At 39.9% G+C, this 25,894-nt stretch overlaps 1 protein-coding gene across 2 annotated transcripts in view; it reads left to right on the forward strand.

Annotated features, from left to right (window-relative positions):
- The window catches only part of TOP1 (DNA topoisomerase I), an 86,253-nt gene that overhangs the window by 35,446 nt on the left and 24,913 nt on the right, over window positions 1-25,894 (forward strand). The window contains exons 4-9 of one of the 2 annotated variants that reach the window (XM_004310903.4): window positions 8,298-8,421; window positions 9,688-9,743; window positions 12,808-12,903; window positions 13,913-13,988; window positions 17,236-17,348; window positions 22,686-22,801. In XM_004310903.4, coding sequence (XP_004310951.1) covers window positions 8,298-8,421; window positions 9,688-9,743; window positions 12,808-12,903; window positions 13,913-13,988; window positions 17,236-17,348; window positions 22,686-22,801 — 581 coding nt within the window. Of the gene's footprint in view, window positions 1-8,297; window positions 8,422-9,687; window positions 9,744-12,807; window positions 12,904-13,912; window positions 13,989-17,235; window positions 17,349-22,685; window positions 22,802-25,718; window positions 25,869-25,894 lie in introns of those variants that run through there. The other variant, XM_033841063.2, reaches the window with a different exon arrangement.

The following is a 25,894-nucleotide window of genomic DNA, read 5'->3' on the forward strand; positions in this document are numbered from 1 at the left end:
CTTCTGATCTTAACGGTAGTTTTGGGTTTCTTCATTTTTCTTCTTAGCACATTAAGGAAACCTTGAGGATTGTTTAATCACCTCTGAAGCCCAGAATAATTAAGATGTAGTATGTTCTGTTCCAAAATGCTTCACTTTAACACCTTGATCATCAACCCTGCCTAATTTTGTGGCTATCTGTATGAGGAAACAAGTTCTACAGTAATGTGTTTCTATATTCCCTCCTTCTCTGCTAGATATTAGCATCAGTCATTTTTCATTAGGCTACACTTAGGACCCAAATCCAGGAGGCCTCTTTGTTCTGCATAGTAATATGTACTGCATATTTGGAGTGTCAGAGGATGGGAAACAAGCCTTTTGAGAGCTAGAATGGGATTTAGACCTACCTCTTAGGAGATCCCATCTTATTCATATGCTTTCTCCTTTTATTATTCTAATTCAAGGTGCAAAATAGGGAAAGGGGTGTTAAAGATCATTCCACCTCATCTCATTTTTGTGTGGACATGAGTCTGAGGTGACATGCCCAAAGTCACATGGCAGGGTGGTAGCAGAGCGAGGATAAGAGACCAGGGCTTCTGAGTCCTAGTATGATTTTTCCCCCACTACATTATTCCTTCCAGTAAAAAACAAAACATAACAAAACAATCTCCCTCCCTAAGAAAGGTTCGTTGTGTTGCTAAACTATCTGTGTTTAAATACAAGCATCTCTTTCTCATATGCATATTGTCGGCAGCTTAGGTTTTAAAATGCCAGATCATTTCAGGCGCTGCCTCTTTCTTTGGGCCCCAAATCCCTAAAGTTTTTGGCATTAGAAGTATTAATCTCATTAAATTCTGACCCTGTGAAAACCCCATCTCTGACTCTCTGGCCTATAACATCACAGGAAGTTTCTACCAAAGTCAAATAAAAATAATTTCTTCTGTTATTTGTCTCTGATACTGCTTCTTTCCATTAGCATTGATATTTAGCACTTGAGGTCCTTTAAAGCAATATATAAATCCTCTCTAAAGAAATAAAAGAAATACTCTTAACCAGATGCTAAGGAATCACTGGACTTGTAGGATCTCACCAGATACTTCTCTTGAAAGGTTGCATTCTTAGCATAAATTATCTTTAATACTAGACCTCTTATATATACAACATAATTAAAAGCAATTGCGGCGGGGGGAGGCTTGATTTTAGAAAACAAAGGACTGTCACATGTGAAACATAAGATTTCTCCTGCTAGCTTTTGACTGTGTGCATCTCTTGTCATTTTTAAACCTGACACTCAGGGTGGAGTGACAATTTTGTGGAAGGCCAGGGAAGATAGAACTACTGTGAAATAGTAAGGGAAGTGCATTTCCAGCCACATTGGCAGTGCTAATTTATACAGTCAGTGTGAGAATAAGGATGCTTTTGGTTTCTGCTTTCCCTTCAGTTCCAAATCCTACCTGAATTAGAGTTGAGAGAACATAGGCTCGTAGGGAAATGCACTGGAATTAAGCAGCTGGTTCTCAGATTAGGGGCAGTTTTTCTGAAAGTAATCACATTTAAAAGATTGTTTACTGCTTTTTTTGTGAGCTGTTGCTGAAGCCCTCCATTTACCTACATGTCCCTATATCACCCTGTCTGGGGGAAATGGACAGTTAACATAGGTAAATAGAGAAGGTTGGGTAGTTTAGAAATGAGAAAACTGAGTACCACCACCATTCACATGGGAGTCAATGTGATGTAGTGGAAAGCACACTAAAATAGAAGTGGAGAAGCTAGGTTCTATCATTTACTAGCTGTGTGTCCTCATCCAAGCCGCTTAACTTCTGGGTCTTTTCCCATTTTGGTTGAGTGTTGATAGCAATACTAGCCTGGTCAAGCTTTCACGTGTGTTGTGGGAGAATTCAATGTAATTATGCAGATAAAAGCTCTTTGGAAACTGTAACATACTCAGTAATTGAGATTATTATGATTACCACAAAGCCTGGTAGAATATCATTCAGATAAATTGAAGCTGTTGATTTTGGTAGTTGAATCTAATTTAGTAGTTACTTATGGATAACTTCTATTTTGGTGCCCTGGTTTTCATTGATATCTAGCCCTATTATAATGACCTACAGTCTTTTTTTTTTTTTTTTTTTTTTTTAAGATTTCATGGTGGAAAGGGTATTTGAGCTAGCCATGGAAAGATGGTTAAGATCTTGTCAAGGGAAGGTGATGGCTAGAAAGAGTGACATTCCAGACAGCGAGAAAAGCATAAACAAAATATGGAAGCATTGTAATGTACTTTGCTCTGAGAAGAATCCAGTTAGGTGGATGCCTGGGTTAACAGGATGGGTTAGAAAATGAGGGCTCCAAAAAGTTGCTTGAGGCAGAACTATTAAATGCTATTTTGAGAAGCTGGGACTTGATTCTAAAGGAGCAAGAAGCCTTTGAAAATAGTTGAGAAAGGGAAATATAGGACTTAGCCACAAGTGGCATGAGGGGGTCTAAGAAAAAGGATTCCTAGCTTGGATAACTGTGTGACTGTTTACCCTATTGGTAGAGATAAAGAACTTAGGGGAGGAATGGGAGTTCAGAATGTGTATCGGCTTTGGCATCTTTGGGCACATCCCTTTATCTGCTCTGGCCTGCAAACAAAGGATTAAATAATTTCTAAGATTCCACTCAACTCCCAAGTTTTAATAATTCTTGGGATTTTGTTTAGTAACCTATTAATGGTGGATGAGCATTGAGAAATCTTCATTTCTCAGAGCCTTTCAGAAACTAGCTGCTGCATTTTTTCAAGAGGCAACTTTTGAATTTACCTCCTAGAATGTTTAATTGAACAAACATTATTTAAGCTCTAATTGTCTGCTTTCCTTTGAAGGGTTTCCTCCTTTCACAGCTTGGAATCTTTCTAGGCTCTCCCATAGGAATCCCCTGTGACTCCATTGGCTGCAGCCTGCAGGGGTCTGCTGCCTTGAGGAAGTGGGCAGATTGCTGGAATGAGTTTGTTCTCTTAGCCATTAGTGGCTAGGTCCTATTCGCAGAAGATAAAGAGGCTTCTTCTCTTAGCAGTGTTTCGTTTTTGCTTTGTTTGGGGAGTAAGGCACCAGAGTGGTCAAATGCATGACTGTCTGAGTTTAAGTCCTAGTTATTGTTCGTTAGATGTATTTCCTTGGGCAAGTTACTGAATCTTCCCGTGTCTCAGTTTCCATATCTGTAAAATGAAAATACTTACCTCAGTTTTGTAATGGGGATTAAATTGCTTAGAAGAGTGCCTGGCACTTAGTACTGTTTAAGTATCTGTTAAATATTTTTATTGCTGATAGAGGACAGACCATTGTTTTAGTTTTCTTTAACAAATTTAAATGGTTTCCCATAGCCAACATCCTAGCTTCCTAGAATATCAGACACAGGGTTTTTTCCTAAAGAGGCAGCAAATGCCTTCTTGCAGAAAGAAAATATTTTCACTCTTGGCTTCCTACTGCCATCCCCCTACTTCCACCCTCTCTCCCATTCTTCTTCCTAAGTGCCTAGGGGAACCCCGGTCATCCCTCTCTTTTGTCTGCTCAGGTCCAACAAGAGTCTTACTCGAGAGGTGACTTTGATCTTCCCATTTACTCTGTTTGGCATTGACTTTTGCTTGTCTAGGCTCTGATGTTAGGTAGATCTTTTCCCCAGACAGAGATGAGCCCCGAGCCAAGGAGTCAGCTTCTGTGTGTAGCCAGTAATTGGATGTTTTCTCTGTGAGTTCCTGATGATGAAATTCATATTTAATCCAAGAGTATGACCATTTCAGAGGTTCTAGGAATGCCAGCTACTGTCTGTATTTTGGCCTTCAGTGTACCCCAGACTAAACTCATTCTTAAAATGTATTTGTTCTTCAGATCTTTGGGTTTCCTTACTGTGGTCATTATTAAGCTTTTCTTCTAGTTTATTTTTCTTATTTAGCCCCACTGAAGTTTCTTCAGTATTACAGTCACCTGTACTGCTGCCCCAAACTGGCCAGTATTGTAGTCCTCAGTTATATTTAAAACCCATTTTGTGACTTTTACATATTGTGTCTATTGTGTATGGAAAAGTAGCAGGATCAGTATAAAGACATGGGTAATGTCTCTTTTTTTTTCTTTTAAATAAATTTATTTTATTTATTTACTTTTGCCTGTGTTGGGTCTTTGTTGCTGTGGGCGGGCTTTCTTTAGTTGCGGTGAGCGAGGGCTACTCTTCATTGCGGTGCGTGGGCTTCTCACTGCGGTGGCTTCTCTTGTTGCAGAGCCACGGGTTCTAGGCACGCAGGCTTCAGTAGTTGTGGCACATGGGCTCAGTAGTTGTGGCTTGCGGGCTCTAGAGCTCAGGCTCAGTAGTTGTGGCGCACAGGGTTAGTTGCTCCGAGGCATGTGGGATCTTCCCAGGCCAGGGCTCGAACCCGTGTCCCTTGCATTGGCAGGCAGATTCTTAACCACTGCGCCACCAGGGAAGCCCTGGGTAATGTCTGTTAAAACAGGTAGTCAGCATATGAACTCCTCTTCTGCACTGGACAGAATTTCCATCATCTCACTATCATAAGTGGAAAGGTGCTGCCCTTTAAGCCAGTGTGAAAGTCAAGCCAATTTTAAGTCTTGGAAAAAGAGGTACATGTTAGGAAATCCTGAATGGTGATGAGTCAGCCTAACTGATCCAGATTGGCTGCATTTTCTACCACTGGCCAAATTCTGCTTCTGACTTCCATGGCACAGCCTTAGACATGCTTCTGTATGATAAGACTTTGACCCCCAAGTGCATCTGCTACTTACTTCAGGTAGATTCCTAGGAAAGACTACCACTGAGGCTCGCTCTTTGGCGGCACTTCTGTCGGTGTGGGGTTATGGATGAGGGGTAGGACCCCCAGTGCTCTGCTGTCTATTTCTGGAGGCAGGGACAGGAACAGCACCTGATACGTAGATACGATGTTAGCATTGTGTCCAAGAGACTTAATAGGGCTTCATAAACCCATATTTCTAATAGTCCCCAATGGAATGCGTTGTACCACAAGATGTTCCTTAACCCTGAATCACCGGAACTCACTTAGTCTAAAAATCTAAACTTGTTCTCTTATATCTAAACAGTTGGGAATAGAGGAGAGTGAGTTGCCTTTGGAAAGTCAAGTTGATAGTTTCATCTCATTTGGTCTTTGTGATTAATTATGACCTACAAAGGGGTTACTACTCTAGCAGGAACTTTGAATTTCCTGAATAGATTTCCCTCTGGTTAGCAGGCAGAGGAAGTACTGACTTTTTTCACTTTCCTGGGGTGGCCTGGGTACTATCTCATCGCCATGTCATTTGTTGACTTCTTTTCCCTGATCTCTGTTTGGTGTGGTAATGAATAGCAAAGCAGAAAACTGGAGGCCTATGTGTATACTTACGGTGCCCATGCTGTGATTGCCAGAAGGCCAGAGAGCCAGTTTTCTAGTGAAACAGACTAATGTTCTAAGAATTGCTTTCATTGAGAAAGAGAACAAGGGGGGTGGGGGTGGGGGAGGCGTGGAGGTGGAGCATAAAGGAATAAGGAATATAGAGCATTCCTAAGTCAGCCATTTAGAGTTTCATGGGAAGACAAAATGAGAAGTAGCTGTCCCAAGGGTTTTATCATTTCAGATATCCTAGATCTCTATTCTAGAAAGTTTCCACTGATGGTAGAATAAAGTTTTGATCTTATACATCAAATCTCAGACTGGACATGCCTTTGTCTCTAACAACACCAGGCTACCCTTATGTGGTACGTATCGACTTCATGGAATTGTAATGATATTGATTTAGTGGAAAGTGCTCTGAACTTGGAGATGGAAATACTCAGTTTAAATCCCAACTGCCCTTCTTTCTAACGTTGTAACTTTGAATAGACTTTGAACCACTGGCTCCTGTGTTTCTAAATCAGTCTAAGGGGATGATAGAGCCTACTTCACACGGGTGTTGTGAGGACTGAATGAAATAATGTATGTGAAAGCGCTGAGCAGCACAATGCTTGCTTAGATTTTTCTTTTTTCTTAGTCTAGGGAGGGATGTATATATCCACCCATTAATATTATGGATGTAATTTTCCACATTTTTTGCTTTTAGGCAGAAACTTCTGTAGATGACCATTAATTCCTCTTACAGTTAATGTTTAAAACAAAACAAAAACTGAAACTTCAGTGCTTGTATATAGAATAGTAAGCTCAGACATTTTGCTGGTAGTATCAAAACCATGGGCCTATGATTTCACATATGTAAACTCCTAAAGAATCAATTGCAATCTTGGCAACTTTGCCTTTTCACCATTCTAAAGCTGGAAGAATAAATGAGAACTGGAAGTAAGAGTGTTATTGTAATCGGGAGCCATTTTGTACAAAATAAAGGATAAATTTGTTTATAAAACATTGCGTTTTGGTAAAAACAGATTATGAGAGAGAGCACATTGAGTAGAGAGTGACATCATAATAATGCTGAGAATAAAAAGCATGGTGGGAAAAATTGACCACCATGTGCTTCCAAGCATACTAGAGTTAAAAAGAAAAGTGTGCTCATATAGAAATTTGTTATTTTTCAGTGTGTGGCACATCTAAATAACAACGTAATGAGAACAACATAGAGGGAGGAGTACATCAACCAAGGAAAGTGGACATTGCTTTATTTTCCATCTGTGGTAGTTCTGGGTCTTCCCTAAATCTGTAGTCCTGTTCATACTAGTCCCCCTGCCCTCCTGGCTGGATTCATAGTTTCTGCTGATTTATTATCCAAACTCCTTAGTTGGGGCTCCTTTTGTGCCCAGAGATGTGAGTGATAGCGATGCTCTCTTGATCCACATTCTGGGGCTCTCACCTAACTGGTCGCCATCATTTGTTTCTCCCTTTTTGGCCTTTGATGTAACTGAGTATGCTAGCCAAATCTCTTTAGAACAAACTTCGTGGGATGGTTGTAACCTAATGAGCTCATTGCTGGTAAAATCTGTTTTTTTCTCCTGGGTTGAAGGTGGTAAATGTGAGATAGGAAATACAGTCTATGGTGGGAAAGGCAAGAGCCGATGCTGCCTATAGGTTTGACTGTCCCTGTCAGCTGGGGTTGCTGTCAGCTGTCCTGTGTCTGGGGTGACCCCCAACTCATAGCACTTGAATTCATGCTCTCTTTTGTTAACTTGTGGAATATATTGGCTGCTGAGGTGAGCAAGGTTCCTAAACCTCCTGCCCAGTATACTGAAGAAAATAGTCATCCAGTGTTCACCTTAAAATACAGCTTGTGATTTTTGCTCTTTAGTCTTTGTCTACATGCATGTTTTTATATAACTGCAGTCATTTTATATACTCCTTTTTTCCATTTGTGTCATAAACATTTTCCATGTATATTTGTAGGACTCACAAATTATAGCATAACAGCTACATAATGATAATGATAACTGTGATGTATACCTTTGATATATCACAGTATCTCCCTCTTGGTATTTACCAAGGCTGTATCTGGTTTCTTGGTGCTTTTTTGTTTGTTTATTTGTTCTTGTTTGTTTTTTGTTATGGGAGGCATCAAAATGAACATCTCTCTGTAATGTTTTACCCAGAGAGAAATCTCCAGGAGCTAGACCCAGGATATGAACACTTTAATGGCTCTTGTTTTGTAATGTCATATTTTGTTTTCCAGAGAAGCGGCACCTTTTTATAGTGCTACCACTGTGCCCACAAACCCCTTTAAAAGCAAGGCTTTAAATGTTTAGCACAGGAAATGCCCTTGCTTTTACATGGATCTTTTCTTATTCTGAGGAAAGAACCAAGCAGGATTTATAAGCCCTAGCTAGAAAAGCTAGAAGTGACTAGCTTTTCCTAAGCTGGCAGGAAACACTGACTGTGTTGGGCTGCTACTGCACAAAGCCCTGGCGTGGCTACATTTGTGATATGTCTCACATCTGGCACTAAGCCACCAAATGATTTTTGGTGAACTGTTTTTACCTCCTCACATGAGATGTGAGAGCTCAAGTTGGAGCTTTCATTATAGTTTTCTGCTGGTAGAATGTTGTAGAAATACAGTGGGTTTGCTGTATAGTCTTAGTAACTTAAAAAAATGTCCTGTTACGTTTAGAATGACTATGTTTTTTCTATTTGATTCCTTTGCTTCTTCGAAAAAATTAAAACATTAAGCAAGGTAAAGAAAGTCTGATGTAGCCAAGAGCCTCTACTTGAACCTTCTGTCAGGACTATTTATTTAAAGCATTGTAAGTTTCCATGGTTCATGTTATCTCAGGGTATCTTGTGAGTTAATCTTGTGATATGAACCCTGTGGTCCCTACTCTGTTTGTCCCTACTCTGCTAACTGTTTGTGTCTTATTTTTCACAGTGAACATAAAGATTCTGAAAAGAAACACAAAGAGAAGGAGAAAACCAAACACAAAGATGGAAGTTCAGAGAAGCATAAAGACAAACACAAAGACAGAGACAAGGAAAAACGAAAGGAGGAAAAGGTACAGAACTTTCCAGTGGGGAATGAAGAGGTGTGGGATGTACTTTTCATTTTGTTTACCTGTAAAAGCAGGTATTGAAAGTACCTTCATTGACTAGCAAGATTCTCTGGCCTTTGAGTGAAAAAGGTCTGTGTCAGGAGACATCAGAGCCAAGCAGAGTCTTAAACTATAAAAACCAAAGCCCTTTACCACTGTATTTCACGCACCAAACCTATCCATATCATTACCTTACTTTATATGGCAAATGGATAAATTGAGGGATGTAGGGTTTCTGGGAAAGTCAGTTTTCTTTCATGGGGAAAATTAATTCTGCTAGCCAAATCTCTGTAGAACAAACTTTGTGGGATGCTTGTAAACTAATGAGCTCATTGCTGGTAAAATCTGTTTTTTTTCCACCTGGGCTGAAGAAGGTGGTACATGTGACATGCACATCTGGCTGTGAATAAGTAGTAGTACTGTACATATAGACTTTTTAAAAAAAGTTTTTATATTAGTTTCTGAAAAGGTAATGCTGGATGGACTTGCTAAATTCAGACAATATGAAATAGAGAATAATAATGAGAAATACATCTCCCTTTTACCCTGAAATCATTGTTGTCTATGTTTCCCTTGCCACTGAGCTATTTTTTGTATTCTTCCAGTGGTACCGGGGTGTGTGTGTGTGTGTGTGTGTGTGTGTGTGTGTGTGTGTGTGTGTGTGTGTGTGTGTGTGTGTGTGTGTGTGTGTGTGTGTGTGTGTGTGTGTGTGTGTGTGTGTGTGTGTGTGTGTGTGTGTGTGTGTGTGTGTGTGTGTGTGTGTGTCTCTGTTCCTCTCAGTGTATGTGTGAAGATTTTTGTAATGTCTGGAAAGTTGAAGGAGGGCAAAAGTAAATATACTTTGCCTAAATCAGAGAAGATAGGAAATAAAGTACTCTGTTTTGGTTTGGTTTTTTATTTCCTGTCTGTACTGCCAAGGGCAAATCCTTGAGAGGTGGAGTATATTTATTGAGGGAGAGGGACCTACCATCATTTAAAGGTAAAAAGCCACCATTTTGAAGGGAAACATTTCTCAGTAAATTGGACAGTTCATCTGAAGAATTGTTAAAAAGGAGCCTTAGAAAAGTGTCAAGACCTTTGGTCCACCTGTTTAGTTTTGCTAACAAGAAGAGTCAGTCTGGGATCAAGATGCCCCAAGAGTGGAGGCCAGATCATCTCAAGTAAGGTAGAGGCTTCTTCAAGTTTAGTCCTTTTAAGGTACTAATCAGTTACTGTTGTTTTACCTTTCAGATTAGAGCCTCTGGGGATGTAAAAATAAAAAAGGAGAAGGAAAATGGCTTTTCTAGGTAAGATTCCTCTGCTGCCTTGGCTTCTCTTTCTCTGTGTGCATCCAGTAGGCCAGCTGCCCACGTTACAGTGTTGTCTGATCTTACCTGAAATGCACTGACGGGCCATCTCCAGGTTTTCGAGGAAGTTGGCAGTGAAAGGACTTGGTCTAAGCCAATGTGAGCATTTCTAGAGTGCCATTTAGTGAGACTGACCAGCACATTTTCTAGAAGGCTGTTTTGAGTGGAGAAGGTTGACAGAAAGAAGCTTTTTTAAATTGAGATATAATTTAACAATTCCATAAAATATACCCTTTTAAAGTATACAGTTTATTGGTTTTTAGTATTTCACAAGGTTATATAACCTCCCCATTATCCCTATCTAATTTCAGAACATCTTCATCACCCCCAAAAGAAACTCTGTACTTAGTAGTAATTTTGGAGTTTCCTGGAAAACCCCTACTCTGAACCCCTACTCTGAATTGCCCCTATGCTGAGGCTCATATTTAGAAACTAACTTGATTTGCATTTTAGGGACAGGTGTAGATTTGAGTAGAAATATTTTATCTCTTTTCCAGAAGGAAAGGAAAATACGCACAATCTAGAGGTCACTTTTCCTTTACTTTTTGGGGCCATTTTGATTCTGTTTTCCTCATCAGCCTCAACTCCCTAAAATAAGCCTGAATGTCTCCTCTGGTTTAAAAAAACCCAGAACTTATATGATCATATATTCTCACCTGCTCCACTAAATGGCAGGATGCATTTACAAGGAGTTGTGGGGAGTATTTGCATTACTGTCCAGGGCAAAGTGTTTTGACAGTTTTGCTTCCTTGAAACTTTGAACTTTCAGTTTCGTTTGAGAACATTTTTGAAAATTGTTCCATTTACTCTGGGTCCCTTAGACCAGGGAGAAGCAAGTGCCCTCTTCAGGCATGTTCTGTAACTGTTCTAGGAATGCAGAATAGTAAAATTCAAGAAGCATTAGAGCTGTAAGCTGGGCATTCTGATTTCTTAGATAACAGTGACTGAACACAGGGCAACTATTTTCTGCCAGGAGACTGCCTTGAACTTTTATTAAACTAAGATATGATTAGACTCTCTGGACTTGGTGTGTAGTCCTGGTTCAGTTTCAGACTTTCTGGGCTAGACGGTCAGAAGCACACCCTTCGAGGCAGTGGTCTCTGTGTTCACTTTGCTGGACTGCTCTCTAGCTTGCATCTGTATCGTGGTAGAGAATCCACATGCTTCACTGGATGGAACAGTTTTCTGGTAATTGTTTTAAAAATTCTTTCTTCAGGCCTAGTAACCCTTCCCAAGTTTTTTTTTTTTTTTTTTTTTTTTTTTTTGCGGTACGTGGGCCTCTCACTGCTGTGGCCTCTCCTGTTGCGGAGCACAGGCTCCGGGCGTGCAGGCTCAGCGGCCATGGCTCACAGGCGCAGCCGCTCCGCGGCATGTGGGATCTTCCCGGACTGGGGGCACACGAACCCATGTCCCCTGCATCAGCAGGCGGACTCTTAACCACTGCGCCACCAGGGAAGCCCTTCCCAAGTGTTTTTAACTTCACTCATGACAGTACTAGGATCTAGCATTTACTTAACTAGTTGGGTAAATGGCAGCATTTCTTTCTTTCTGGTGCAAAGCTTTTGGAGATTTTGGACACTTGGGGCTGTGTCAGTGGTTTCCGTCGTGGGGAGAAACAGCTATAGAGGTCAGCATTTGGGGAGTGTGCATAAATAAGGAAAGAAAGCTAATCTGTTTAAACATTCAAATTCATTTGCAAGCAAGGGGATCCAGTATGCTTGGGGTGGGGGCGGGAGTGGGGGGACAGCATTGAAACCCTGTGAATATCCTTTCTTTGGCAGCTAAATCTGGATGCTTATCCCTTGGCCCCCCTAGAGATGAGTGGCTTTGTGTCTGGAGGCCATTCCCTGTGCCGAGTTAGTTAGCTTTGTAGATGCCTCTGGCTGTGAGCAGTGCAGTTCCAACAAGATGTGCCAGGCCAGGGAATATCCCAGGCTGTGGTGATTGCTGGTCCCATTGGTTGTTTTTTTTTTTTTAAATGTATTTATTTATTCATTCATTCATTCACTCAGTCACTCATTTATTTATGGTTGTGTTGGGTCTTCATTGCTGCACGCGGGCTTTCCCTAGTTGCAGTGAGTGGGGGCTACTCTTGGTTGCAGTGCACGGGCTTCTCATTGCGGTGGCTTCTCTTGTTGCAGAGCACGGGCTCTAGGCACGCGGGCCTCAGTAGTTGTGGCACGTGGGCTCAGTAGTTGTGGCTCCTGGGCTCTAGAGCACAGGCTCAGTAGTTGTGAGGCTACTTAGTTGCTTAGTTGCTCCGTAGCATGTGGGATCTTCCCGGACCAGGGCTCAAACCTGTGTCCCATGCATATATGGCAGGTGGATTCTTAACCACTGCGCCACCAAGGGAAGTCGGATCCCATTGGTTTTTTAACTTGTTCCTTCCTCTTTTTGGTTCAAGATAGTCATCTAACAGAATCATCTTTTTATATTCAGAAGGCAGAATCTTAACAAAAATAGGACAAGGTACTCTTCTGTGTATAAAGTAAGTAAACCAAAGGAGGAAGTTGAACAGTGAATAGATTTGGCTTAGAATGACTTCAGTTTGTTTTGGGCCTCAAGTTTGGGGAATACATTTTTATTCCTTTTTTTGTGAAAGCTATATTTTAGCTTTTGGAGCACTAGAATAATCAGTTCACATCACTTGAGGGATCAGATACACAGACCCCTCAAATAAGGGGAGGAAACAACTTAGGCTTGTTCCTGTTGTGGTGTGGGTTCCGTTGGCACAGATAGCTAAGATGTAGTGGAAAGAATCCTGAGAATAAGGAGTCCGGATCCCGAACCTTGATATCGCCTCTTCATCTGTAATTGAGATCAATACTGTCTACCTCACAGGGTTGTAGTGAGAATTAAGTGAGAAAAAGTACTCATGGCAAACCTTTTAATGTGTACACATGTATGTTGTTATCCTTCCACTAGCTACCTCCCGCTACTTTGCATTACTTGATATAATGTAGATGTTCCACCGCTCATTAACTAGCAATTTTTTTCTCTTTAGTCCACCACTGATTAAAGATGAACCTGAAGATGATGGCTATTTTGCTCCTCCTAGAGAGGATATAAAGCCATTAAAGAGACCTCGAGACGAGGATGAGTGAGTATTTCTTATTAATTTAATTTTTTTTAACAAAAAGGAGTCGTTTAGACAATAATACACAGAACAACTGCATTAGTTGACTTTTACTCATTAGGAATTTGTGATTAATAGACTGGGTGACTGATTTCTCTTTGAATTATGAGAAATAGCGTTTCTTAAATAAATAAGTAGTGTGCCTGAGGCTTAAATGGAGTATATATATTTACACTTTTCTTACGTTTTTTCTTATTAAAAAGGTAATGCATATTTATTGTTGGAATTTCAAATAATCCAGAATTCACAAAGAATATTTAAATTATTTAAGTTACTTTTAAGTTTATCATCACCTACCACAGATAAGTTTTCATTGCTGAAGCAGTTTTTCCTAGGATCTGTGCCTGTTCGTACCTTCTGAGTGAAGTTTCCATGTATAGAAGTAATAAAATTGCTCTTACTTAAAACGGTTATTTGAGACTTATATGTACCTCTTTCTCAGGTTCAGTCATTGCGGTTAAATCCTGTTCATTATTTTCAATCTTGCAGAGTTTATTATGTTTTGGGAATCTACAAAGGATTTATGGTAGAAGATGGATGGAAAGGGAGGAGGGAAATACTTAATGAGCTCATTTGTAGATATTCAGAATTCATAGAGAATTTCTTTCCTCCCCTTTCTTTTCCAGTTACTACTTTGTGGTAGCTATTGTTGCCCTGTGTGTGTGCTTCCCAGATTTCTACCTTCTAGTGTTGTCTATGTTTGTATGTATTCCTCTACTCCACTTCCCTTCCAGGCCTGCGTGTAGTATAAAGTTGTTTGTTTTGTTCTATAGAGGACTATAACTATTGGTCCTTGGTCTGGCCGCCTTTACTTTCTCCATTCCTGTTCTTGACTGTAGAATGCCCAGCCAAGAGTAATAGCAGCCACGCCTGCCTTGGAGGCCGCCAAGAAGAGTTTGGAGGTCCTAATCCTATTGGTGAGAACTACTGAGTCACAATTGTGTTAACTGCGTATTCATGTTCCCCTTTCTAGTGCTGATTATAAACCTAAGAAAATTAAAACAGAAGATACCAAGAAAGAGAAGAAACGAAAACTAGAGGAAGAAGAGGTTAGTAAAGAGACTTAGGCCCTTTGGGGCTTGAGTTTGGAATAGGGAGTTTTCCATAAAATAACTTTTGAAGGCCAAATGGGTTTGAGGAATTTATTGCTCTGTTGTAGAGGAAACACTGGGAAAAACTCTTAAGTGTGTTACAGTGGCTGCGGCACTGTTAGTTTTAAGATCTCAGCCTTTCTGGGTGTCTACCCATAGCTATGCTGCCAACTGACATGTTCTTGGAGAAACTGTGCTCTCTTCATACATACAGGGGAAGTATTAGCAATAAATCATACTTTGGCTTACAACCCAGAAGAGTTTTCCCTAGGAATGTTTTCTAGTGCTTTCTTATATCTAACAAAGCTTGCTCGTCACTCATTTTGGGTAACTCTCCCTATTTAAAGTCCTTTAAATGGGTGTCCCTTGGATACAGGATTAAATCCAAGCTCTTTACAGCTTCTTCCGATCTGGCCCCTGCATCTTGTGCCTCTTCTCTAATTTACCTTGTTCCAGCCTCACAGACCTCCTTTGCTTCTTTCCACACCAGATTCTTTTGTGCTTCAGGGCTTTATGTAACACATGCTGTTCCCTCTGTCTGGAACACATATACTCTTCCTCTTTTCTTTCTCTCCTAGCTTATAACCTTCCTTAAAATCTCAGTTTCAATTCAGGTACTTTCCTAAGGGTTCTATTTGATGCTTGTGGTAGATTTAACATATACTAATATGGTTCCTTCTTTTGACACTATTTCTTGGACTAAAAACTGTGGGCGAGTAATTCAAGAAAAGATGTCAGAAATTCACAGGGGTCTTAATCTTGCAGTCTCCTAAGAGAAGGGGTTGGGTAAGTTATTAGCTTTGCTGCATTTGAGTTTAGCCATTGTCTTGGGCAAAATGGATTCACAAGTATAAAGTCTATAGCTTGAAGTATCGTCAGTAAAGATAGTGATAGTAAGGGGCAGTGAATATTAAAAGTGTAATCTATCATAATAGTAATAATATTAATAATTCAAATTAAATGTACTAGATGATTACAGTGTACCAGGTACTATTCTTCACACTTTATAGGTATCATTTCATTTAATCCTTACAACAGTCCTTAGAGATAAATATTGCTACTATTATCTCCATTTTACACATGCAGAAACTGAGGTACAGAGAGGTTAAATCATTTGCCTGAAGCCACACAGATACCAAGTGGTAAAGCCGGGATTTGATCCCATGTGGTTTGATTCCAGAGCCAGCACACTAGCTGCCATGTTATCCTCCTTCCTGTGGAACTTTGCTGATCCTCCAAATCCACAAGAAGGCAGAAGGAGTGTCTTTAATGAAATCATATTAAGAATATGAATGAGTAGGTGAGCCGTAGAGAGATGATCAGGGCCTGCATTTAGGGAATTGTAGCTTTTCTGACAACTAGCCTGTTCTTGGCAGAAGCTCAAGTGTATAAGAGCCAACTCAAGGAATCAAGAGTGAAATGTTGAGTAGTGAGTATGATAGTCACTCCACTTTCATGTAGATTACCAGTACAGACCAGTCAATAAAGAAATGTAAAACTTTAGCTCTCCATGCGTTCTATATTGCCTTTATGCTTATGTTGCATTTCTGTAAAATAGTACCTTTCTCTGGGTTTCACAGAGGTTTGTAATAACTGTTAAAACCATCTGGGAGAAAGAATGGTTGACTTCATTTATTTAATTGTCTTAGCAACCCTCTCCCTACAGGGGAGGGAAAAAAAAAGCAGGCTGAAAGACTAAATTAATACCCAGTCTTATTGTGGTAGGGACCCCAGATGGCAAGATCAGTCATTAAACCTCACTTGCTGGCTATGGTGTTTTTCATTTCTGGGAATTGTTCTGAAGTCTCCTAGTGACTGATAATCCCATTCTGAAGCTTGAAAACATACGATGTAGCCAGTAGTTTCCTGATGAAACCATCTGCATGCCTGTTCAGAAGTTGTTTAGAGAATGTCTTAACTGAAAAACATTTCCTTTTCCTGTGGTGTGTTTCAGCCTAAACAGTAAACATTATCTAAATTAATGAGATTCGCTAGTATTTTCTCTTCCCAGACATACTTACACATTTATATTCTCCATTCCTATTTTAAACTATGTGTAGTACTGTAGCCTTTCCCCTTCTTTGTACACTGGAGGCCATTTGCTTTCCCTGAGTTTATCTGATTACCATCCTATCATGTGTAGTCCTAGAATGTTTATATATTCCAGCCATTCCCATGAGTCACATTCTGTTATTTTTCTGGTAAACTTGGGCTCTCATCATAGTCAATAGCAGCTTTTTGACCTTGAGCAAGTGACAAAACCTGTTTCAGAGTTTCCTTGACTATAACTGGAAGAGGTCAAACCAAACTATAAAGTTCTTTCAAGTTCTGCCATTCTGAAACTGACTTTAAGATGACTCAAAACCATTTTTCATAGCTATATAAAACTTGCTGAATAAAGACTTAAATTATATTGAATAGTTAGGACAAAGGAAAATATTCTTCAGAAGAGTTTAGATTCTGTTAAGCAGGACCCCCACCTGTTGAATAGCACATTTTTGTCTGGATGTGTGTGTGTGTGTGTGTGTGTGTGTGTGTGTGTGTGTGTGTGTGTGTGTGTTTTGAGATTTATCACCTGTATTGATGGATTATACTTGTTTATGTTTGTTCTTTTTCTGTGCTACTGTGACAGCTCATCTAGGGTTACAGTTCAAAGAAATACTATCATGGGAATTGGTAATTGTTGTAGGGCTTCCCAAGTACTTGCTTGCTTACTGCTTCATGACTTTGTGTATGCAAATAGCAGTAATAAAGTATTTCCCCCCCAGGCTCAATCAGAAATTTCCTTTCAAATTGTATATTTAATACATTAAAAGTCTCCTGTACCTGTTACTTGGTGGTATTAGAAGAGGTTTAAAGATGAGTAGATTTTAAAATAAGTGAGGATAATACACTGGGATTACTCTGTCCCAAACTCCACTGAGGCTAAAAAAATACAATTTCCCAGGCTTTTCTCCTACAGAATGAATGTTTTTAACTACTTTCTCAGGTAATCAATGTGTCTGGGAGTTTTAGGAAATACCGCTTTAGAGAAAAGTACCAATAAATTTTTATTCGTCTGTCAAATTGAGAGTATTGGACTCAGGAACTTCTCCAGTTCTCATATTCCATGATTCCAGTTTTTCTGTCTAATGGCTCCCCAAAACTACTTCCAGAAGTGTAATTGGTCCTTATTTAAGTGCTTTCTCACCATGTTTCTTTGTAGGATGGTAAATTGAAAAAACCCAAGAATAAGGATAAAGATAAAGATAAAAAAGTTCCTGAGCCAGATAGTAAGAAAAAGAAGCCGAAGAAAGAAGAGGAACAAAAGTGGAAATGGTAATATTTCAGCACTGGGTTAAAATGTTAGCTCTTTTATTCTACAACCTAATGAAACAAGAATATTGAGTATTAAAATGAATAGCTTGATATTTGTGGGAGGAGGGAAGTACTTAAAAGAATCTCTCTGGAATAACATTCTGAAATAAGTTTTGCAGGACCTAGTGAGAACATTAACTACCTCTTACCCTATTGGATCTCAATACTATGTCCCACCCTGTTGAACTATAGAAGTCCTATATATATATATATGGAAATTTAGCATATGAATAAAGTTGCATTTAAAATGAGAGGGGAAAAGATGGATTGTTCTATAAATCTTGTTGGGGAAATTGCCTATTTGTTTAAAAAAAAGAAACCTCCACAAGAAAACCTGGGTGAATATTTTTATAATTGTAGAATAACGAAGACCTTTTGAAGCAAGACATATAAGCAGAGCCATAAGGAAAATATTTATAAATTTGATAAAATTAAAATCTTCTATATGGCAAATCAACAAACTCATGCCATTAAAAAAAAAATCCTAAAGGAAAATATTTGTACTACAATGGGCTAAGATTCCTAATATGAAAAAAAAAGGTCTTTTAAAACAGTTAATGAAAGGAATAGTCTGATAGAAAAATGAGGAAAAGGCAACTCATTAAAGAAGATAAATGATTAACAAACATCTTAAAATATGGTGAACCTCACAAGTAGCAAAGAAAGATGCAAAGAAAAATAATAAATGAAACATCTTTTTGTTTAATGTGTCACAGATTAGGAAAGATTAGTAAGTACCAAAACATCTAGGGTTGTAAATATGAGAAAAAAACAGGCATTCTTCTTCATTGTGGGGAGTGAAGATTCAGACAATCTTCAATGGAGGACAGTTTAGCAATAACAGGTTATTTCTAGATGTTTAGAGTTTTGAAATAAACTTGTATTTTTTATACTGGCTGTTCTTAAAACTTTGTATTATTTAGCCATTACATCTATACTATACATGATTTGTGTTTATGTTGAAAAAATTCCAATGATTCAGAGGTATACGAGTTAGAAAAAAATGACTGTTCCCTTTCCTTCTTTCTTCCGTTCCCATTTTTCTTTCCTAGCTTTGAGGTATCCACTATTTGTAGTTTGGTATGTAGAGTTCCAGACCCATTGGTATGCATTTACTCTATGGCTTTTGTAATAGAGAACAGTAATCTCACCAGTACTTCTGAGCAAAGGGGAAACATCAGTGTCCAGAGAGGTGGCTGAGAGGAGCAGAGCTGCAGTGGCAGAAAGGCTCAGCACAGCTGTGCAATCGGCATTGTTGGTGTGGACATATGTGGGGTTAAAAAAGGAAAGTGTAAAGGAAAAACACAGAGCAAAGGAACTCTGGGCCTTTCTGGTGTCGGTCAGAAAACTAAAGAACATGTGTTTTTATTTTCCTCATTTTTATTTCATTTTTTTCCTTTGAAATTAATCAAAGTTTTTAGTGATGGAATTTTGAAAGGTTTTTATGACCTTTAATAAAAAATTTTTTTAAGATGAAATTAAGTGATTCTATAAATCAGGGGTTATTATTGGGAGTGGTGAGTTAGTAATTCGTCAGTTTGTTATGTCTCTGGGTCCTGTGGTAGGGTGCTCAGTAAGTTTGTTGAGTGAACAAGGTACTTTCTTTGTCATCACAGGCTCTCTGCTGCCTTCCCCCTTCCTTTGGAGCCCTGGCTCTTATTGGGCCTGGAAGCAGATGTACTCTTTTTCTAGTCCAGCCTTTTGTGTGTGCAATTAGATATCCTTGAAGGGTCTAATAGCCTGATTTTGCTTCTGTGGTTGAAATTCTTGTCAGTGTTACCACACTTTAATTCTGAGAGATTTGTGACCTATGGTTTTTATTCTTGTTTTGGTTTAAGTGGGACCATTGAAGATGGTAGGTTTGGGGCTGAGTAATCTTTGCTACAGCCTCCAGTGCATGCCTTTCTCAAGTCTGGTTGTTAAATCGTGTGCATTCTTAAGCACAATGCTTGAAGGTACCACTGTAAGTTTTTATAAGTAGAGAACAGGAATGACTGGCCTCTTAACCTATCGCTTGCCCTTTCCTGCTGTCACTGTAGGCTTACCTGTTAGACTCTGAAGTCGGTGGTCAAGTCCTCAGTGACTGTCACTGAGAGCCTAGTCAGTGAACTTAAATGGCAGATACTCTCATTTTTACTACCTCTCTTGCTATCTCACTAAAAGAATTAACACCCTTTACCAGTTTGGTAAATGTGTAGATCTTTCGCTTCCCCCCCAGAGTCATAGACTTGTTCATCCTGCCAAAAAACAAGCCAACTTTGAGCCTTTTCTCCCTCTTTGGTAATTTTGGGAATGGGAAAATGGTCGGGATCCCTGTGGGTTTCTTTACTGTGTCACATTTTCTCCATAGAAACAATGTTACAAGTGGTGGCAGTAATGCTCAGGCTCATTCATAGAAACCTATTAAAACCAGCTCCCCCTATTTTTTAAAAATTTTAAATTTATTTTATTTTTTATTATTTTTAATTAATTGTTTGTTTTTGGCTGCATTGGGTCTTCGCTGCTGCACACTTGCTTTCTCTAGTTGCGGCGAGCTGAGGCTACTCTTCATTTGTGGTGCGCAGGCTTCTCTTGTTGCGGAGCACGGGCTCTAGGCACATGGGCTACAGTCGTTGCAGCACATGGGCTCAGTAGTTGCAGCACATGGGCCCTAGAGCATGTGGGCTTCAGTAGTTGCAGCACACAGGCTCAGTAGTTGTGGCGTGTGGGCCGTAGAATGCAGGCTCAGTAGTTGTGGCACACGGGCTTAGTTGCTCTGTGGCATGTGGGATCTTCCCGGACCAGGGCTCGAACCCATGTCGTCTGCATTGGCAGGAGGATTCTTAACCACTGCGCCACCAGGGAAGTCCCAGCTCCCCCTATTTTTAACTGTTACTCGTTGTAGCTATATAGGGTTTCAGTGCTGCTTTGAGTTGAGTGTACTTTTGTGTCAGGGTTGGCCTGTTGGAACATAAGTCCCATGTTTATTCTAAACAGATGATTCTTCATGAGAATATCTAGAAACTGGGGAGTTTGTTGATGGTGTTAAGTGTGATTAAGTACATGTTTTTCTTAACTTTGTTGGTGAACCATTGATGGGGGCCTTAAAAGGCCAACACTACTATTTTTATTTGTATAGTAGTAGTTGCTGATCCAATGATATCAGCATGTGTCATAGGTTATGTTCTTTCTTTCTGTTTAAACTGAGGTTTAGTGTTGAGTGCATCTCTTAATTTGCTTAAATGGTTAAGAAGTTACCGTGAGCCCTCAGGATGAATGTGACGGAATAGAAAGAATTATAAAAAGTTGGAATCTTAATTAAAAAGCACTGGAGTTGGGAATTCCCTGGCGGTCCAGTAGTTAGGACTCTGCACTTGCACTGCTGTAGGCCCAGGTTTGATCCTTGGTCAGGGAACTAAGGTCCCACAAGCCGTGCTGCGCAGCCAAAACCAAAAAACGAAAACAAAACAGTGGAGTTGATGAGAAGAATGGAACCAAGTTCTAGGATAAAGGAAAACATGGTGCTCTGGATCCCCATACAGTTACTCTGTGACTGCTATAGATAGGCTTCTTGCAGTTTCTCTCACCTCCGTACACACATCCATCCATCCATACATACGTATTTTCTCTGATTTGGAGAGTAAAAGATTCTGGGGGAAGTGTGCAGTTAAGTGGTATTATAATACATTCACTTTGTTGTGCAGTGATCCCCACCACCTTCTGTCTCCAGAATTCCCATCACCTTGCAAAACTGAAACTCTTTTAAACAATAACCCTCCTTCATTCCCCCTTTTCTCGCCATCAGTAACTACCATTCTGCTTTCTGTCTCTGTGAATTTGATTAATCTAGGTACCTTGTATCAGTGGAATCACAATATCTGGCCTTTGGTGGCTGGATTATTTTACTTAAGAAAATGTCCTCAAGGTTCATTCATGTTGTAGCATGTCAGAATTTTCTTCCTGTTTCAGGCTGAGTAATATTCCATTGTATGTATAGACTACTTTTTATTTATCCACTCATCTGTTAATGGATGCTTAGGTTGTTTCTACCTTTTGGAAGTTGTGAATAGTGCTTCTGTGAACATTTGTGTACAAATATTTGTTTGAATGCCTGCTTTCAGTCCTCTTGAGTGTACTCCCAGGAGTGAAGTTTCTAGATCATATGGTAATTCTATGTTTAACTTTTTGAAGAACCGCCATATTGTTTTCTACAGCTGCACCCGCTTCATTCCCACCAGCAGTGCACAAGAGTTCCAGTTTCTCCACATCCTTATCAACACTTGTTATTTCTGGTTTGTTTTTGTTTTTTAAGAATAGCTATCCTAGTGGGTGAGAGTGCTATCTCATGGTTTTGATTTACATTTTCCTAATAATCAGCACCCTTGTCAAAAATTATTTGACCATATATATTGACCTTGGTTTTATAGTAATGCTATTGTTACAGCACAGTGTTTGATACATGTAATTTTTATTTGATGTTTCTGAACTTTAAAACATTGGCGTTGGAAGATGACAGGAAGTAATAGAATATGCATAACTGGCCTCCTGAATAATTCTGTAGAACTGTAGGACTTTTCATTTTAAGATAGGAATACCAAAGATTAAAATCTGTGAAGTTTTAAAGTATTCTATCTGTAAGACAACTGACTGACTCTTTAAAAAACAAAATGGTGGTGGTGGTGGTGAGAAGGTTTGTCTAATTCTAGAGAAAGAAAGACTTTGAGACATATCAACCAATTGCAGTGTGTGGTCCTTAATTGTATCCTAGTCTATAAAATACTTTTTGGATATAATAGGGATGTTTTTAATATGGTCTGAGTATTTGAAGGATACTAGGGAACTATTACATGGGATGATAGTCATTGTGTACTTTCTCAAAGGGTGGTTTTCCCTTACACCTTCACCTGGCATCTCCATTCCCAGGAGGCCTTTTCCTATGTATCAGCTGTATAAATAATACCTCTGTCATGTACACCGTTGTGGCTTACTGTTATATCATTGTGATAAAACAGCTGTTTCCATGTCCATATCCCCTACTTATTGCTGAATAATGATCTCATGTACTCAATATCTTTGGACTAAACTGCTGAAATGTATTTTCCTCCATTCACCTGATTATTCCATCATATTTGTTGTGAGTATTGGCTTTTACAAAGTGAAGGATTCTGGCTTTTTTTGACCCAGGCCTTGAATGTGGGGCCGAGAGTCATTCCAGAGCACCAATCAGTTGAGCAGATAATTATTTTGGCATTTAATAGGTGATAATCTCTATATTAGGTGAAGTGATCACTAAATGAGGTTGTACTTTGTCTTTTAAAGGTGGGAAGAAGAGCGCTATCCTGAAGGCATCAAGTGGAAATTCCTAGAACATAAAGGTCCTGTATTTGCTCCACCATATGAACCTCTTCCAGAGAATGTCAAGTTTTACTATGATGGTGAGTTGTTCTAAGGTTGTCCAATTCTTGGCCAAGGAAAGAGTCTGCTTCTATTTAGGAATAGAAAGTGAGGAAGGATCTTGTGCTGTATAATCCTTTTTGTTTGTTTCATTTTGTTTTATTGTCATCGTATGGTTTGGGGAAAGGGCTCTCAGGTGTTTACATAACTCTTAAAAGGCCCATTTGGTGCTGAAAAAGTGCCGTGAGAAAGGGGCTGTCTTATCTCCCTTGTCTCCCTTTGAGACATGGTCCCAAAAATGTCCATCTACATAGGTCACAGCACTTGGTCCACAAGCCTAATGTTTTTATCTGAACTTCACTTCTAAGGAGCTACTCTTTGTAAGAGTTACTGGAAAAGCCTGACTTGAATGGTAGTATTTTATCTTAGTGACATAATGCAAGCTGACAAGCTGCTCATTGCTAGAAATAGTATTTAGTACTTGGTTGAGGATTAATTAGTCTGCCATCAACATCTAGGTAGGGCTAATAGGTGTCTATCACTCTACACAGCACAACACTATGCCTTTGCCCTTTATGCAGTCAAGTCTGATGAGCTGCTCTGAAGAAATATCCTGCCTAGTTCTCTTAGAACCCTCAGAATTGTCTGTTAACTGTCACTGGTATTTCTGTCCTTGGGTTGAACATTTTGAGAGTAGTCTTTGATGCTCCCTTATTGGCATATAGCAGTATGCAGATGGTAATACTCAGCTTATTTCCCTCATTCCAAGAGTTTTCTCCAGAAATGGCTAGAGCATTATTCCTCAAACTCTCATGTGCTTTAGATTCACCAAGAGGATCTGGGCCCATTTAATTGGTGTTGAGTGATATTGGGTGCTTCTGAACCAAGTGGTCTGCTGACCAAACTTTGAGAAACACTGGGCCAGGAGGACTGCTGAAAAGCATCAGTGGTGAACACTCAGAGTTCTGGTATATCTCTGTGTCCATGAGCAGTGACCTCAGGCCATGGATGCTTATAGGTCAAGGGTAGTAGTTTATACTGAAAGGCCGGGTCTTGCAAGTGAGGAACATGTCAAACTTGGCAAGCTGGAATTCGTTTTTTTAAACTGTATTTATTCAGCGTGCCTGTATTCAGACACCAAGACCCAGCAGCGACAATACTGACAAATCACTGATCTCATGGACTGTGCCATCTAGCAGGACCTTATAGCCTCAGTGACAAATGCTTACATCAGATAAACATTCTGAGCTATGTTGACTGGACAACACAGGACAAGAGTACAGAGTTCTGCTGTCAGCCCTCACAGTGGGTCATTCCTGGAGACTCTTCAGTGTGACTCAAAGCTAAAACTCTAATGAACAGAAAGAGCCTTAGATAATCATAAAAGTTCAGGTATTCTGTAACCCTAGTATGGGTTTACCAAGAGCTTTAGAACGCTCAACTGGTAAAACCTAACTCTGAGGTCCAAAGTGATTTGAAGGAAAGCTAGATTCCTTTCTTTAGCCTTTGGGTTTCTCTTACTTTCCAAGATGGGAATTCTTGCCTGGTCGTCCTTTATAGGAGCTCCAGCTCCAGGGCTCTCACATTTTCTCATTTGCTCTTTCTCAGATCTCTTCCCTTTGATTAGGTAAAGTCCCACACTGCAGTAAGTCAAGAAATTGTATTTGACTTACTAGTCTAGAGTGATACTGTCAGTTCTGCCTGCTCTCTAGGGAAGAGAATTCTCAGACTCCTTTAGCGCTTGCCAGGGAGGTGGGGAACGGACTGGCTGAAGCAGTGAATGGCCTCTAAGAAACTCCAGTTTTCAGCTCTGACTCAGCAGTTTCTTATTCCTGGAGCTCAGCCTTTTCTACAAAGCACTACCACTGTCAGGAACCTTTAAGTCATCCTCCTACCCTTCTACTGCTGGGAGCTGTCATTTCATCATTTGACAGCTCATCTAAAACAGGAGGCGTCAAAATTGTTCTCTATTGGAACAGAATTCAGTAAAATTTCCCAAAGAGTATGTATACCAGACATACCCGAGAACGGTTTACATTCTTTCTTGCCTTTTATTTTATTCTTAGTGACTTAATGGTTTCCTTTATATTGGAAGCATGTTACACTTAACTGGCAACGCTGGTTCCGACTTGAGTGGGGGAATACTAAAGAAGTGCAGGAAACTCTTGAAAGCCAGCCTATCCTCCTCAAGGTGTCGTCTTTGGAAGGAGCCGGAATGTTGAGAGGGGAAGCCGCGCCACCTGCTGGCCTTTTAAAATTATGAATTTCAAGCAGGTTCTTTCTGTCTACCCAGAAAGTTTCAGTTTGGAGCTGCAATTCCCTGTATCAACCCTACAATCAGGGATAATAACTTTCTAACCATCATGAGATGAGATGTCTTCTAAGTTTTGAAATGAATGGATTTCTGGTTAAGTTTTAGTTTTCTGTAATAAATGGGAAAATCCTTGGTGAATTATTAGTACCTATGTAATAGTAAGGCAGTGGAGAAACATGTATGCCAAGAACCCCAGTCATCCCTGTGTTCTGGATGAGCCCTGTTTCCCTGAAAGAGGCAACCTCATAATGCCTGTGTTCCAGGGCATCTCAAACTCTAGTGTATACACAAGCCACTTGGGGGTCTCATTGAAATGTACTTTCTGGTCAGTAGGTCTGGGGTGGGGCCTGAGATGCTGCACTTCTAACAAACTCCCACGTGATGTCAATACTGCTGGTCCATGAACTATACTTTGAGTAGCAAGGTTCTAGAGGAATGTCTTACTTAGATTTTTCATATGGGATATCTGGGCTTGCCTGCTGTGAATATATATTTTTAATTCATATTCCACCCACCTAACTTTGAAGAAGAAAGATGCCTATTTCTTTTCCCCACAATTCCTTTCTTCCACTCCCTGCCCTATCCCTTCCTCCCCTTCTTGAACAGAAGCTGTTTAGCTTAGCAGTGGCAGGAGTCCCTCTGAGGATTTGATTTTTAAAAACCATTGAAGAGGTGTAAAGGACCCTGCTTGCTGAAAGGAAAAGGAAGAGTGACTGGGCCTCCCCCAGGTCATCCCTGTCCTGAGCAGGCTCCTGGGAACAATTTACTGGCATAGTCTCCAGAGAATGACCCAGGTAAATATCTGATACAGAGAAGGCGA

The sequence above is a fragment of the Tursiops truncatus genome, chromosome 15 (assembly GCF_011762595.2).
Source record: "Tursiops truncatus isolate mTurTru1 chromosome 15, mTurTru1.mat.Y, whole genome shotgun sequence".
In the NCBI taxonomy this organism is placed as follows: Eukaryota; Metazoa; Chordata; class Mammalia; order Artiodactyla; family Delphinidae; genus Tursiops; species Tursiops truncatus.